This window comes from Sminthopsis crassicaudata, chromosome 1, assembly GCF_048593235.1.
Source record: "Sminthopsis crassicaudata isolate SCR6 chromosome 1, ASM4859323v1, whole genome shotgun sequence".
NCBI lineage: Eukaryota > Metazoa > Chordata > Mammalia > Dasyuromorphia > Dasyuridae > Sminthopsis > Sminthopsis crassicaudata.
The window spans coordinates 674471401-674487280 of NC_133617.1; the positions used below are offsets into that span (position 1 = coordinate 674471401).

General features: G+C 40.2%; 1 protein-coding gene across 5 annotated transcripts in view; it reads left to right on the forward strand.

Moving 5' to 3' along the window:
* NISCH (nischarin) overlaps window positions 1–15454 on the forward strand; it is a 53493-nt gene extending 38039 nt beyond the window's left edge. Inside the window, exons 14-21 of one of the 5 annotated variants that reach the window (XM_074283427.1) lie at window positions 2960–3081; window positions 4007–4059; window positions 4901–6178; window positions 9995–10169; window positions 10945–11098; window positions 11915–12043; window positions 12614–12775; window positions 14106–15454. In XM_074283427.1, the coding sequence (XP_074139528.1) occupies window positions 2960–3081; window positions 4007–4059; window positions 4901–6178; window positions 9995–10169; window positions 10945–11098; window positions 11915–12043; window positions 12614–12775; window positions 14106–14737 (2705 nt within the window). In that variant the 3' untranslated portion in view covers window positions 14738–15454. Of the gene's footprint in view, window positions 1–2959; window positions 3083–4006; window positions 4060–4900; window positions 6179–9994; window positions 10170–10944; window positions 11099–11914; window positions 12044–12613; window positions 12776–14105 lie in introns of those variants that run through there. The other 4 variants (XM_074283428.1, XM_074283430.1, XM_074283429.1 and 1 more) reach the window with 4 other exon arrangements.
* Window positions 15455–15880: the final 426 nt, after the last annotated feature.

Below are 15880 nucleotides of genomic sequence, written 5' to 3' on the forward strand. Positions count from 1 at the left end.
TCCATTCAGACATCCAGTTTTAAACTTATGCATTTCTAAGACCAAAAATAATTTTAAACTAGCATAATAATCCTTTAGTTCGGTTAAAAGAATGTGGCATAGTGGAGAAAACACTGATCCCACTTATAACTCTGGACAAATTATTTCACTTCTCTGAAACTTAGAGAAATGGAGATTATGGACTGGTATCTCTGGAGAATGAAATGAGATGGTGAATGAGAAAGCACTTTATAAATAGTGATGGTGTTTTTTTTTGTTTTGTTTTGTTTTGTTTTGTTTTGTTTTTCCCTTTTAACTGAACTTGGGGATTTGTCTTATTAGGGTGCTTTCAGTGATGAACTTTTCCTAACTTTACATATAAGCACCTTCTCTGCAGCCCATCATGAACAGTTAGGTAGATCCCTTCAGACTTGAAATATATTCTAGAGTTGAGTAAATTAAGTAGATTATGTGAGAATTTTTGCTGCATCAGTAACAACAGTGGGAAGATTCCAGTGGAAAAAAACCATGAGGGAAATTAGTTCCAGAGAGAAGCTTTATTATAAACAGGAAGGAAAGCAGTCCATTTCTCCTTATGTCATTGTTGATCAGTCTATGGATGGGTCTGAACTTGGCTTGTTATGGAACAGAACTAGATGTTGAACAAGAGTGACCTCATAGCCAAGCTTGTTCAGTCACTGGTTGGCAGCTTGCTGACTTGGGGGTGAGGAATATTTATCCCTATCTCCCTACCCTGGAACTGGGACCTAGACCTCGCTTTGGGAGAAAGTTGATTGTTAGCTTTAACCATCTCTTTTTTTTTTTTTTTTTTTTTGTGATCTCTAGATCATAAAAATCTAAATCAGGATTTTTCCAGCTGAAGTTTTTTTTCTTGAGTTGTCATTCCCAATATGTTATTTATATAAATAACAAAAAGTCAATTATCCTTATCTGCTTTACCCAATCTTTGAACTGTGCTTCAGTCCCAAGAAAATGCTGACCTCTTTTTTTTTTTTTTTTTTTTTTTACTGAAGTATGAGGATCTAATTTGCGTATGTTCAGGGCACAGTTCCAACCCATCACTCGTTTTAGCTGACCCTGCATTAAAAGCCAGTTTTTTCTCATTTATGAATAGCACCTAAAAACAACAAATTGCAAGAATTTTACAAAAATGAGTTGCTGATTTAAATTAACAAGCAAAATACTTTACACCAGAAAGGTTATTTCCTTTTCCTTTTTTTTTTTTTTTAAAGTCGAGCTAGATAATAGAACTTACTTTCAAACTTTTACCATGAGTCTAGTAGTATCTAATGCTTGATCTCAACATCCTGCAGTAGCTGTAAAAATTATTTATTACAATCTACTCATGCACATATCTATATATTCTATATATAATCACATTTTTCTGTGTATGCTCCTGAGAATTCTTGATATTGAGGGCATTTTGAATAAGCCATAATGGTGGCTTTGGAGTTTGGACCTGCCATTATTTCTAAAATATTACAAACTGTTGATTAGGCGTGTTCATGGTGCATTCTTAGGAAGCTATTTCCCTGATCTGTGGCTATAACAAAGTAATCAAAATAATGAAAAAAATTTGAGAAATGGCAGGCTTGTATGGGGCATTCTATAAGTGGAGCCTTATGGCTTTTCTTTTTGCTCTATTATCTTTTGTTTCAGGACGTGAGAATCAGGTAAGGAAAAGTTCACAACTAGCTCAGATCTCATTTGGTTGAGAAAAATATGCCTGATATCATAGCAAAACAGAGGGATAACACATTCCAAGTGATTTATATTGATGTGCTACTTGATTTTTAATAGGTAATGTGGCTAAGAAGATCAAATATTTTTTTTTTTTTTTTTTTTTTTGAAGATCAAATATTAAGTATTAGGAGGCTCATGGGAAAACTCTGAAAGGTGGTTCTTTTACTTTCCAGGGGCACTTTTTTTTTTCTGAGGCTGGAGTTAAGTGACTTGTCCAGGGTCACACAGCTAGGAAGTGTTAAGTGTCTGAGACCAGATTTGAACTCAGGTCCTCCTGAATTCAGGGCTGGTGCTCTACCCACTGTGCCACCTAGCTGCCCCAACCAGGGGCACTTTCTCAGAAGACATAAGCATTCAGTGTTTAAGTGATGGGGTAATTCAAGTTGACCATTCATTTTTGTCAAGTTCTTTATTATAACTTGCTATATATACTTAGAAGCATGCTAGGTATCTTTATTTCACTCTCAGCCAATCTAGAAAATGCCAGGAATAAAATAAAATTTCCGGTTGTGCTGCTTTTATAAATGAGCCTCTGGTTTTTGAAAAACAACATCTGTTTCCATGATATATAAATCAAAAGTAAATGTCACTAGGAAGTTGCTGCTGCAGCTCCTGGAAAGGCTGGTATGAAATGTTGTCAAGAAAGCAGACCCACTAGTGGCAGGATCCCTTCGAAACTCTGGAGCTCTCCCAGCCTTTGAGGACTCTGATAGTCAGTCTTGTCCCTTCTTTCGATGAGCCCTGCTCTGTCTGAAAAATGTTGGGGTAGGGTGGGGGGGAGAGGGGAGGAGTATACTCTTGGGCCAGGAGTCTACAAACTGGAGCTTTGATAACTGAATTGTTTGTATTGATTAATTTGTGAACTACACATTCAATAGAATTGTCTTCTTAATATTGAAACCAGAATGGATGTCCATAAAATGAAATAATATGCATTGATCATTGATTAACTTACCTATTTTGAAAGGCAACATTTATCCTGTTTGGAAAATGTTATTAAATTCATCTTAAATATGAAGACAGGGCTGATTAGGGATGAAAATAATTAGATCTGTTAATGGTACAAAATCTCTTTTAATGGGTTTTAATGACCTGTTGCTACCAGATGTTTCCTTTGGTGTTAGGATTATGTCTTCTGTATTATGAGATAAATAACTGGATAATGGCTTTTAATTTTACTCTAATGATAATTAATCGTCTTTTGTGTTTACTTTAGAAATAATACACAGAAAAGCATCCCTAGCCAGCAACCTCTCACCACCTGCTAGTGTGACTCCTAATGATCTTTTGCTTACCCAGAGCTACTCAGAACCTTCAGTGTCTACACATACAGGACAGGTAATCGTCTTTTGTGATGTTTGTTATTTGTGTGAGTGAACTCATTTTAAAAATGAGATGATTTTGGAAGCAGAAACTGGCTCACCTCCCAGCTGATCTCCAAGTAATCATTTCCATTGTCTATTTGAGGCTGACATTCTTACCCATTTGGTTTTCTGTGGTAAACACTTTAAGACTAAGAATTTTTGGTGTTTCAGTTTTAGTATAAGTATCTCACTAGGAATTTACTCTTACTTCTATCCTTAAGAGTTAATCTTGGATGATGCTTCCATTTACTTAGCTAGAAATGATCACTAATGGAATCATTTCATGGGGAAAAGTTCCAAAATATCCTTTGTAGAAGGTTTCCAAAGTGTAGTCAGCCAGGACCAGAAATAAGACCTCTCTCTGCTTGCAGTTGGACACATAATGGAGTTTCTATCTCTGGCAATGTTGTATCAAGTCTCAGAGTCATAGCATGGCATAATTATTGTGTCACCTTACACTTCTACTACTTTGCTGCTGACATGAGTTCCTGTGTTCAGGAAAAGAGATGGTTGCAAAAGGCTGTCCTTTTCTGTCCATGTCCTTGACTATTGCTTACATATCATTTACCTCTGTGATCCATCCTTCCTTTGCTTAAGATTTATCAAAAGCAGTCCTATGGGATATACGTGTGCCGTCCTTGTCACCAGATATTTCTTTGACCACTGTAGGCTGGAGCTATGCCAAATTTCTAGACTGGACCTTACTTTCTGAAAGGTCTCAAACAAAAGAAAGATAATATGGGGGTACTGAGGAGAACAGATGCATGCATGCAGTCAGAGTAAGTGATTGAATGAGAACCTTGAGAAATGCTGTAGCCTTGGACCCCAAGGCTGCAGAATTGAGTGAAGAGGGATTGCTTTTCATATGCTGTTGACACACGCCTTCCTTCTCTTTTCAGGCAGCTTCTATAATGGACTCAAGGAAAAGCTCTGAGGCTGACAATCCCACATGGTGAGGGGTGGCTAATAAACTCTGGCTTAGATTTGGGTGGCTTTGATTTGGTACCGCTGGGTACCCAAGCACCAATAACCAGTTGCATTTATTTTTTAACCAAAAAAAAGATAACAGTTTTCCTAGGGAATTTTTATTTTCCCTTTAAATAGGCCCAATTAAAAATGACTTTGAAGTTTGCCGGCTGAGATCTGATTTGCAATATTTAAAGTGGCATGTCAGAGTGTGGAAAACCATAAGCCAGTGTCCCCTCTATGGCTGTGCTATTTAAAGATTAGAAATCCTTACAATGAATTTTCTAAAACAATTTGTGGGGTGTTTGCTAGACTAGAACCATAGTAGATCCCAAATGTATGGAGAATTTATGTTGGTCCTTTAATCTGTCATGAGCTCATTTTTTTCCTAGAAGTCTCCATTCTTTTGAACAGTGGTCATCGAAATGCTAGTTCCCACTTGCTTAATTTGTTTATAGTTTTTAGTGCTTTTTATCTTTCAGTCTTTGAACTATTCATTTTAACAGATTATGATACATTTTCTTAAAAGCTTATGTTAAGAAATCTCAAATGGAGGCAGTCATCCTAGGGCTGGTGAAGATGATAGCTTTACTGGTTAGTGCCTTTTGGTGGTAGCAAATTTAGTAGAAGGCCCCAGCCTTTAACTTATCAGTACTGCTTCTTTAGAAGAATGGTTCCTTCATTGCCATGAAAAAAAGCGTTGGATAGTTTGGGCTATTGGGGAAAACTGAGATACTGAAATCATGGGTTTGATGGGGCCCCCAGCTGTGCGGGGAGGTCTCCAGTCTCAAACATGCTGCGCTTAACTGAGTTTTTTCCTTTTAAAGTTTGGGCCACTCAGAGGATGATCACCCAGGTAACCTCATCATTTTGCCATTCACTTGCATAACCTACACAACCACCAACCAGGATTTCACCCAGCACCTTTCTGCTGTGCTAAGGCAGGTAGCGCAGAGACAGCCGCTCTCCTGGACTGAAGCAGCCAGCAGAAGGGGCCCTGGGAGTGACTCCAGAGACACTGAGACAGAGGGTGGCTATTTTGAAATGGGACTTCCTAAGGGAGAGCCGGCTCTGGAGTGGAGCGCTGCTCCTGAGGGAGATCCGGTGCCCGAACCTCCCCACATCCTCCACGTCCTCTGGAGCTTTTCCGTCCTCCTGCACAAAGGCACGCGGCAGTTTGCGGCCTGTTTGGTTCTGACCGACAGTGTAGTCGCCGTGTTTGAGATTCCTCGGGAGGCCTCCAGAGAAAGCAGTCAGGATGTGCTTTCTGCCCTGAAGCTCGTGCTGTGTTTTCCTCACCGGGACCTTATGGAGTTCGGCTTCCTCCTGCCTGAAGTGTGCTTAGTGCTGAGGGTGAGACCCGGAGGACACTGCTTGTGTCTCATTGCAGATGCCTCCCATCTCCAGGAGTTCCATTCCTGTTTACACACCTGCTGTTCTCCCCAGCATGCACCTGTGGTAGGTGACTCTGTGCTGTATGGGGGCAAGGCCAGCCTGCAGGAATTTGTTTACCAGATGATGGGATTTTACCACATTTCCTCAGATGATGGTGAGATAAAGGGTTGTTTTCCTGCATATCTCGTGTATGGTGACAAAAGCGACATTTGGCCAACCTCGGTCCAACATCCCTCTGAGGGAGAGACAGAATGGGCCAGACAAGGCCTGCAGCCTCCATTTTGTGAGTCATCCAAGCCAGGGCAATCTGTAGTTCATCCCTGCTGGATATTCCTGACACCTCAACACTTGAACATAGTAAAGGCAGATTTCAGTACTTTGCCAGAAAAAGGGAAATACTGCAGTGACACCAGACAGATCTTCAAACTGAGCCGGATTCCACTGGCCTCGGTTCTCTTGCACCCAACCCGCCATTCCACTCAGCCTCAAGGCTCTTTCTCCGATGGCCATGTGCTTGAACTGTTGATTGGATACAGATTTGTCACTTCAGTATTTGTCCTACCTCATGAAAAATTCCATTTTTTGAGAATCTACAACCTCTTGAGGACTTTCCTACAGGATGTGAAGACTATAGTTATCTTCAAAGCCTCCAAAAATTTGGAAATGGCAAGAAATCATCTCTTGGACTCCAATAATCTGCAGGCAGCAAGGTAATGACTTCCAGAATTCAATAAATGTGTATAGTTACATATTTACATCTTACTGACTCGCTTACGGATCTTTCTCTCTGTTGTTTTATAATTTTATAATCCCATTCCCTTCCACTTGTGAGAATGACCTTATTAATATTGCTTAATTTTTTTTAGAATATAGTTTAAAAATTCAATTATAATTCTTGCCCTGTTATTATTCTTCATTAGCAAATGGACATAGAAGTGTGTAAATTTTCACAAGTCTGAATTTTAGTCATTCAAAGGATTCTGGCTCAACAAACATCATTAGCACTACTTAAAATGTTTTATTAGAAATATAACAGGAATCATCAATATAAACACTGAAACTTTCTCAGTGACTTTGTTTTTCAGTTAATTAAAAAAAAAAAAAAAAGCATCATGTCCCTCTTTCAGCCTCTCTCTAAATCATCCTTAGGTTCCTTTGCCTCTTCATTCTTATTTTCTGGATAGTCTTATAACATATGCTTCTTTGTTTCAGTTATACTTTCCCGTCGTTCCCTATTTCTAAGTATTCTATATACTGTGGGTTTTGCAGGCCTCTCTTCCTTAAATTTGTCATTCTCCCTCACAGTGTGTTCTTTTAAATGAGTCTAATGATTGATTGGCAACTGCCCTCTTTTCATTCCATTAGTTTGCTTCAAGGTTGTTATTGTTTTTATTAATTTGTGAAAATAAAATAGTCCTGATGCAAAAATCTTGGTACAGCTAGCTCCTTTTTTGTTTGTTTGTCCCTTGACATAATTCTCGAAATATAATTCCTACTATGGAATTTTTTGTCAGAGAATATGGTTTTTTAAAAATAATTTATACTTATGTGAGTACTATCAGATTGTACTCCAAAAAGATTCTACAAATTTGCAACTCTGCCAGCAATAAGTATATGTGTTTTTCCCAAAGCCCAACAGCATTGAGTTTTATTACTTTTAATTTGGCCAATTTAATGATGTGAGGTAGTACCTGAAAGTTTCATTGAGAGAAGAGCTCATAATCCAAAAGTACTGATTCTTCTTTTTTTTCCTATCTCACTCTGATTTCTTCTTCTATTCTGAACTCTTTTAGCATAACACTAATGATAGAAAGGTCCAAGTTATTTTAGAACTTACATAAAAGATCCCTTTGTTTCAAGGCAATCCCAATAGACTTTGGATAGAAAATGCCATCTACATCCTGAAAAAGACCTATGGAGACTGAATGTAAATCAACACATTCTGTGTTTGCTTCTTTTTTGTTTTTTCCTATCCCATAGGTTTTCTCTTTTGTTCTGATTTTTCTCTCCCAACATGATACCTAAAGCACTGTGTGTTAAAAAGAAAGAAAAAAAAAAATCCTTTTGTACAAAGGTAGCGGCTTGATTGTTCTCATCAAACACTTGCATATGTAATGTCAAGGGCCTCTATGAGGATCTCCGAGTTGGTCTAGTGTGAAGGGCTGGTCATTGACCATTTCTCAAAGAAAAAGAGAAGCATGGTTACTGTACTTGTTCTCAATGTGGGCTTTATGTCTCCTCCAGCTTTAATTATCCATGACTGAGATGTCAGATGATGGAAAGCACAGAGAAGTTGCGGGATTGCACAACCAGCCTGTTTCAAACAAAGCCTTTCCCTAAGCTAGTTGGCAAAGTCTTTGAGAGAAAGATTGTTCTTTAGTCAGAGGCTTGGCTTTTCGTTTGAGTTTCTTGACCTAAATCTAGAAATTATGCTTGTTATAGTAACAACCATTGTTCAGATACCTGCTGTACAAAGCTCTAGGTTGACTGTTGCCGGTACAAGGGAACTAAAAATCCCAGTAATTTCTCTCCAGCAGTTTATAATCTAAAAAAATTTAGATCAGGATCTAATAGGAATTTCAGCCCTCATTTTACAAATGAGGAAACTTGAGAACCACAGAGATCCTGTAGGAAGCAGAGTAACTTATTTGTACCCAAGCCAATCTAACTAGATCATTCCCTGTAACCAACTGTTTAGAGGCAGGCATCTGTTTAGAACTGGTGATCTTTCACTGAGAGAACCATGCCTCCACCATTATATCCCATTGGGATTTAGCCAATTTAAAAGTGAATGTATTTTGCCAAAATGGAATAACTTCAAATCTCCCTTCTTCTCTGAGAAAGTGCGGAAGGGGTCTTATAGAAGGCTCTTTTAAAGTAATTTTTTGGGGGGAGGAGGAACCCTCAGGTGGGAGCCCATCTTGGAGAATGGGTACACAGGTTGAGAGGCATCTCAGAAAAATCAGGCCCAGAGCAGTAGAGAAAAATCTTTATCCAAAGTCACAAATCTAGATCACAGTGGTTTCTCCTGGTTTTTTGGCCTAATCCCTCAAGCTGTCATCCTCCAGGTCAGGTTTTCTATCAGATACCTTAATTCTTCCTCAAAGCTGTCTTTGGGATTTCTCTTTCTTTCCATGCCCTGTTAGCACCAGAGTCCAAGCTTTCTTTTCCTCTTGCCTAGAGTCTTGCTTCAGTTTCCTTACTGTCCTTCCCTCCTTCTGGTCCATCCTCCATAAGACTACTGGCTGATCCTCCAGAAGGATACACCTCTCTTTCGAGGAACCCTAAGGGACTGTGACCTTTAATAAATAGTCAGACTTCTTCAGTCTGGCATTCAAACCACTCTTAAATGTCTGCTTGTACCCTATGTCTCAGGCTGAGCTTCTACCGTGATTCCTGTGATTGGCTGGCTATCTATCTAAAATACTGATTTCTAATATTAGACTTTTTTTCTGATCCATTCTCCCACTCAGATTGGTTTTTTTTTCTCCTCCCTCATAAAAATCCTACAAGTCCATTTAAAAATCCTATCTATCTTTCAGAGAAGTTAAAGAACTACTTTTTCCAAGAAATTATCTTTTGACTGCTTGTCTACATACTGCCCGTGTCCTTTCATCTTGCTGTGTAATCACTTCCTCCCCTTCCCTGTTTGGTGTCTGGGCCCCACCTCCTCTGCCAGTTTGTAAAACCCCCGAGGACAGGACTGCTCCTCTTCCCTCCCTAGTGCCCAGGGCTTTATTGGGAGACCCATCTGCCTGCAGATAATTTTATTTTTTTACTAATTGCAAACTATTTTTGCCCACCAGCTAGTGGAAAGAATGTGAGAACAATTGCTGTGAAATAAAGTGCTTTATTTTGGGAATAGGGGGCAGAGTGGGTAAAGTACCAGGTCTGAAGTCAGGAAGACTCACCTATAGACCTCAGTCACCAGCTAGATGACCCTGGCCAAGTCACTTCCCCCAGTCTGTGCTTCAGTTTCCTTATCTGCAAAATAAGCTGGAGAAGGAAAGGACCAACTCCACCAGTGCCTTTGCCAAGAAAACCCCAAACATGGTCAGGAAGAGTCAGACAGGAACAAATAAGAGTAGAACAACACGTGAGATTGAAAAGTCTTATAAGCACCTCAGAGACTGGCACAGATGCCAGCTGAAGACAGAGATGGGGACCTTCCTCCCAGCCTTGTGGCTCCTGCTGCGGAGACCCAGATCAGGCACCATTCCTGGGCAGTATGCCAGAGGTCAGACCGATCCTACTTTACCATCGTGGTTAAAGCCAGCTTGTACAGCTCCAAGGTTCTCAGTTGGAAACACTTTTTCTGATCCCAGAGCCCCCCTCCTTTCCTTTTATCCCCTTTTGTTGCTTCCTTGTGAAGAGAATCCCCTGCAGGCCCTTCCCTGCACTTGCTAACCTTAAATCTTGGTTTCCCTGGGAAGCTTGGGCTAGGGTTTTTATACCAAAAATTTTGAATAGCCTTCATTATTGAGGATTTGCTTTCACCTAATGAGACCTTTTTTGACTCTTTGTAGCTTTTCCAAGCCTCATTTGACTCTCTCCTCCTTGTACCCGAATGAATTTCTGATGCAGAAAATGACAGAAGACAACCAAATTCCTTTTTATCTGCCGGTTTCCTCGTCTCTTCAGTATGTGGCTGGATTAAGGGGAAGTGCCATTGTTGAGTTTTTCCATAACAATGTTGCTGAGGTATTGTGCCCCAGTTATTCATCTTTGGCTTTTTATCTTGCTTGTATCTTTCCTTGTTTTCCAAGGTGTAGGGCCAGGCTAAGACTTTAATGATTTTTTTTTTTTAACCAAATTTTAAAGGTTGCTGGTGAAGACTGAGATGAACTTTGTCTTTTTTTTTTTTTTTTTTTTTTTTTTTTTAAATTAAAGCTGATTTTTTAAATCAAGACTACAATAGGACCAGTGGAGTTTGTTTCTCAGCCCCCCCTTTCAGGAGTTACTCTCTGACATCACCTTCCTAGAACCTCATTCTCCAGATGCTTCTGTCTCTTGTTCTCACACTCCCATACACATCCATCTTCTCTTACCAGTTCCCATTCTTCTAACATTTTTTCCTAAGAAATTGATTCATTTTTGCCGAGGTATTGATGATAGCTAATAGTTTAATATGCCCGTCAGAGATTTTTTTTTTTAAGTACTGCTTTATTTCCTCCTGATTCTTTCCCCCCATTCCCATCTCCATCCCTCAATGATTGAATTTTAGACAGTCGAGTAGGAAGTTATTTTAGGGCATCATTTCCCATCCATATGAAAAATATGTCTGAGAAACCTAATCTGTTTAAATAAGACCACCAACCTCAACTCCCTTAATTGTATCCCATTAGTTCATTTTTCAGGTAATGGTTCTCAGTGGTACTGGGTGGTTGAGGCAGTGGTGAAATGCTATCAGAAAAAGTGGTGGCAAGTCAGGAGCACCTGCAGCAAGTGCAAATCCACAAGGCTTTTTTCTTTTCAGGTTGAGAATGAAGAGCTGAGACATCTCATGTGGTCATCAGTTTTATTCTACAAAACCCCTGATGTGGAAGTCACTGCCTGTGTGTTACTAACAACTAAGGCGGTGTATTTCTTGCTAGACGACTCTATCCGGCATCATTGTGAGCCTCTGTTAGGTAAGAAATGGAGGAGGGATCATTTGGATGTCACCACTGCAGAGATGGAGATACTGAGAATCGAGTGTGTGCTTTTCTTTTCTTACATTTAACCCTTCACACCTGAAAAGTTCTGAGTTATCCAGATATAATGACCAATAACTGAGCCAATTTGGAAAACCTGGACCACTTAGTTTAAAGGTTTTTTTTACTTATTGCACTACTTTGTTGATAGTGTTTTAGGATTGATTGGTGACTTCCAGCCACCAATCAGCTTCCAGTTTATTGAGCAATTCTGACTTTGAAAACTTTCTTTCCTCTTAAAGATTAGATCAATTGATGCTTTTAGTCTGCCTGGGTGATTGATCTTTGGGGGCTCTGGCTTTTTAGAGTTGATCTCTGAGGTCATACATATTGCTGCTGAGTTCAGAGCTCAAGGGTGGCTTTGCAAAGCAGTCACATGGTATATATAGCACAGGCAAGCTAGTCAGACTGCTGGCTCCAATTGTCCTTTGGGGGTGATTTTCCAGGGTGCAACATCCATTATCAAACAAGAATTCATTTGACTTTTAGCAAAAAGGCTTTCTTTTATTCCATTTCCCAGGGGCTTGAGTTATGTTCCTTCTGTACAGTTTGTAAGACAATGATAACATGCTTTACTCTTGGACATAGCTTTTCCCAAAGAAAAATGGGTTGTTATTTAAAGCAAATAGACTTGTCAGGAGGTGGGTTTTTTAAGTCTTTATCATTGTATATGGGCCCACTCACCTGGAGAAATAGGAACTCCTTCTCTAAGAATGACCAATCCTTGTAAATTTTTTTCTTTTTTATGCACAGATTTCTGGAATCAGAGAAATTCTGATTATGATAATAGTCCTTTCCATCTGTCCCAGTGCTTTGTTTTAAAACTCAATGACCTACAGTCAGTTAATGTTGGACTCTTTGATCAGTACTTTCGGGTTACTGGTGAGTAACATTTGTTCTCTGCTTATTTTTAATAAACAAATAGGTTTATTCAATTTTGATTTCTTATATTATTACATGTGTATTATTTGTGCACATATGGATACTCTCAGCCAAGTAGCTGGGAAAGGAGGAAATGACCATGAACTTCTGGAACAACAGAGGTTGCTGAATCTGCCCTTTTGACCATAGTCAAAAGTCAAAAATTTCACCAGAGACCTGTCAGCAAGGAACCAAGTAAACAGAATAATAAACAGACAGACTGAGTGAACCTTGGAGTTCCCTCTCAGTAGCATGCAGGATGTTTCTGGCGAACACTTCCTAAATATATTTTAAAGAGAGAAAGCTCAGCTTTTTTTCTAAGCCTTCCTAATCCATTCCAAAAAATGTGTGTCAGCCTTTCCTGCCTCCAAAACTGCTGCCAGTCTGAACACTTTATATCTCAGCTTTGCAGTACATCTCATCCTGCTATTTCACTCCTAACCATGCTGCACAGTGAAGAGCTTCAGGGTCTTTTGGGCAAGGGGATGGGGTGGCCTTTCCAGGTTGCATAGCACAGGCTTTTTTCCTCAGGCTCTTCTGCAGATCATATTGTCACTTGCCTGACTCGAGACAGCTACTCTACTCACGCCTTCATTCAGCACCTCATGGCCGTCCTCTCCTTGCTGGCCCGAACGCCTTCCCCAGAACCAGTCGACAAGGATTTTTACTCTGAATTTGGAAACAAAAATACAGGTAAAGAAAAACTCCTAGCTTGTGGGGCTGGTCTTCCTCACTTCCCTATTTGGCAAAATGCACAATGTCTTAGACAAGAAGAACCTACATGAAGTTGGCAAAGATGTGGATTTAGATCCTCCCTCTGATGCTGAAAAGCTCTGTGATCGGGAGGAAGTTATTTAACATCAATGAGTCTTAGTTTTCCCCATCTGCAAATGAGAATCTCCAGGACTTTTGTTCCCACTCTGCAAACCTTCCAGTCAGCCCCTAGATATTGGATCCCCTAAATGCCACAAGCTTTCCCTGGTCACTTCAGATCTCTCTAGCTTTTGGTCTCCTTGATATATACTATCTTGGGTATGTCAAGAGTGTGTGGGTTTCATCAGTGTATCCCATTTATAACTTAGGTTGCAGGAATTTTCAGAGCCTATTAAACATCACACAAATAAACCAGCACAGACAAAGAGGTAAACTGCAAATTATTTATCCACTCAAACATGAGACACACCATTAGTAGGAGATGAACAGCTCCAGAAATAGTTCCCTGTCTCTCTGTCATTCATAGACACACATACACAAGTTAAAGAGACATCACTGAAAAAAGAAAAAGGCAAAGACAAAATAGTTATATTCTGTCCAAAATCTACTCACCCAGGGTCATATAACAAGTGTAAGAGGCAGAATTTGAACTGAAGTCTTCTTTTTTTTTTTTTTAAATAGCTTTTTATTTATAAGATATATCCTTGGGTAATTTTTCAGCATTGACAATTGCAAAATCTTTTGTTCCAATTTTTCCCCTTCTTCCCCCCACCCCCTCCCCCAGATGGCAGGTTGAGCAATACATGTTAAATACGTTAAAGTATAAGTTATGTATACATGTCCATATAGTTATTTTTGCTGCATAAGAAGAGTTGGACTCTGAAATAATGTACAATTAACCTGTGAGGGAAATCAAAAATGCAGGCAGACAAAAATAGAGGGATTAGGAATTCTATGTAGTGGTTGAACTCAAGTCTTAAGTAGCATTGACCAGCAGTATTTGAGCTCCTGTTTTCTATTACGAACCTGTTTCAGAGTTGTCAAGTTTGTTTTTCTGCTAGATTCTTAAAATTTCAAAGGTTTAATTATGGGCTCTCCTTCAGTATTTCTCATGTGATAGGAGTTCTAGATTAAATAAAATGGCAAAAGTTTCAGGCATTAGTAATGTCTCCTAAGTGGAGTAGAATATTTGTAGAGTAGGGTATCTAGGACAGGAGCCTAAGTCTCCTAACTCCCAAGTTCATTGTTGTTTCTACTAAGCCACAATCATGGGTTTGCATGTGCCATTCACCTGCATTTGTCTTTGCAGGGAAAATGGACAACTATGAATTGATCCATTCTAGCAGAGTCAAGTTTATTTATCCTAATGAGGAGGAGATTGGAGACTTGGCTTTTATTGTGGCTGAAAAGATGGATGGCTTGGCAGATCGCCCTGCTCTCAACATTCTCCTCTACGTTTTGGCATTCCAAGTGAATCCTGTAGAAGGCACTTCCTCAGCCAGTAGTTCACTCCAGCCAAAGACACTTATTCTGACCAGTTCAGGTTTATTTCTTTTTGATGAGGACTATGTCAGTTACCCACTGCCCGAGTTTGCCAAGGAGCCACCAAAGAAAGACAAATACCAGTTTGCTGATGGCCGGAGGATCCGGGACCTGGACCGAGTCCTCATGGGCTACCAGATGTATCCTCAGGCCCTCACCTTCGTGTTTGATGATGTACAAAACCACGACTTAATGCAGAACCTGACCCTGGATCACTTTGGAGACACTTTGCTTACTGCCCAAGGAGCCCCCACACCCAGGGGACGTGACGGGGGCAGGGAAGTGCAGTGGTACATCTTCATCCCAAGTGCTGAGAGCCGAGAGAAGCTCATTTCAATGCTCGCCAGACAGTGGGAAACACTGTGTGGAAGGGAGCTACCGCTCGAACTCACAGGGTAACCCACTAGACATTGGGCAGCAAATAGGACAAGGACTGGAAGAAACCAGTCCAGCCCAGCTTGTCAAGCCTTTGGCCTTCCTAGAACACTGAGCTCTGTATACTTGCATCTTCTCGGTGTTCAGAGGGGCTTGGTTCTCTCTCTTTTTTTTTTTTTTGGTTAACCTGTTCGAGATTTTTATGCTGAATATGTAAACATTTTATCATGTTCTGTATCCTGGGAACCTGTATAAATTGAAAGGAGTCAAAACACTATGACGTAGTGCTGTCTAGGGCTGTCTCTGTTTCCACATTAGATTCCTGTATATATCAGTCAATTCAAACTATTCCACTGTAAATAATGGTGAGAGAAGCGCTTGTGTTGTCCAAAAGTACAGTGTTGTGTGTGTGAGCTGTATTTTATTGGGTGTGCTGCTAAACATTTAAGTTAATACGATTTATAGGCACTTTTACTTTTGTCCTTTTATGAAGTGTCAGAATTGGTTCTTATTTTGCTGCTAATCATGAACCTCATAACAAAATTCACATGAAGATACCCCAAGTGGGGGGACGTCACTTGGGTGGAAGGGCGGTACACTCTCACGCCCAGCCGGAACAGGGATGACAAAGAAGGGTCACGACTGTCTGTGGGTGAGAACTGGACCATCCACCCTCCAAGCACCAAGTCTTAACCCCCATTGCCTCCTTTCACAGTACCAATAAAGTGGAATTTGACACTGTCTTGTTTTCTTGGGTCACTGTGCTTTAGGGTGAGTCCAGCATATCTCATTAGGGAGAACAGCAGCTCTGAGTGAGCCCCCTACTCTTCTGGAATGACTTGTGTCCTAGAGCAGACTAGCAAGGGAACTGGAATGGATTCCAAAAGCTAAAGATTAGCTTCTTCAAACAGCCGCTCTACATAAGTGGACCTTTCCACAGACCTCTACTTAAAGTGATTATTGCCTTAGTGTGAATTTTGCCCATGGATATGAGGAAGGAAGGGAGGGAGGGAGGGAAGCATGCATGGAGGGGGCAGCACACAGTTCAAGGACACAGGACAGAAGCAAGAGCAGGAGGAGGAACACATGAGGGCTGGAGATGGACAAAGATCTCTTCTCAGCTCCAGCATCGGTAGCAGTCTCTCCAAACTTGGTTTTTTTGTGGGG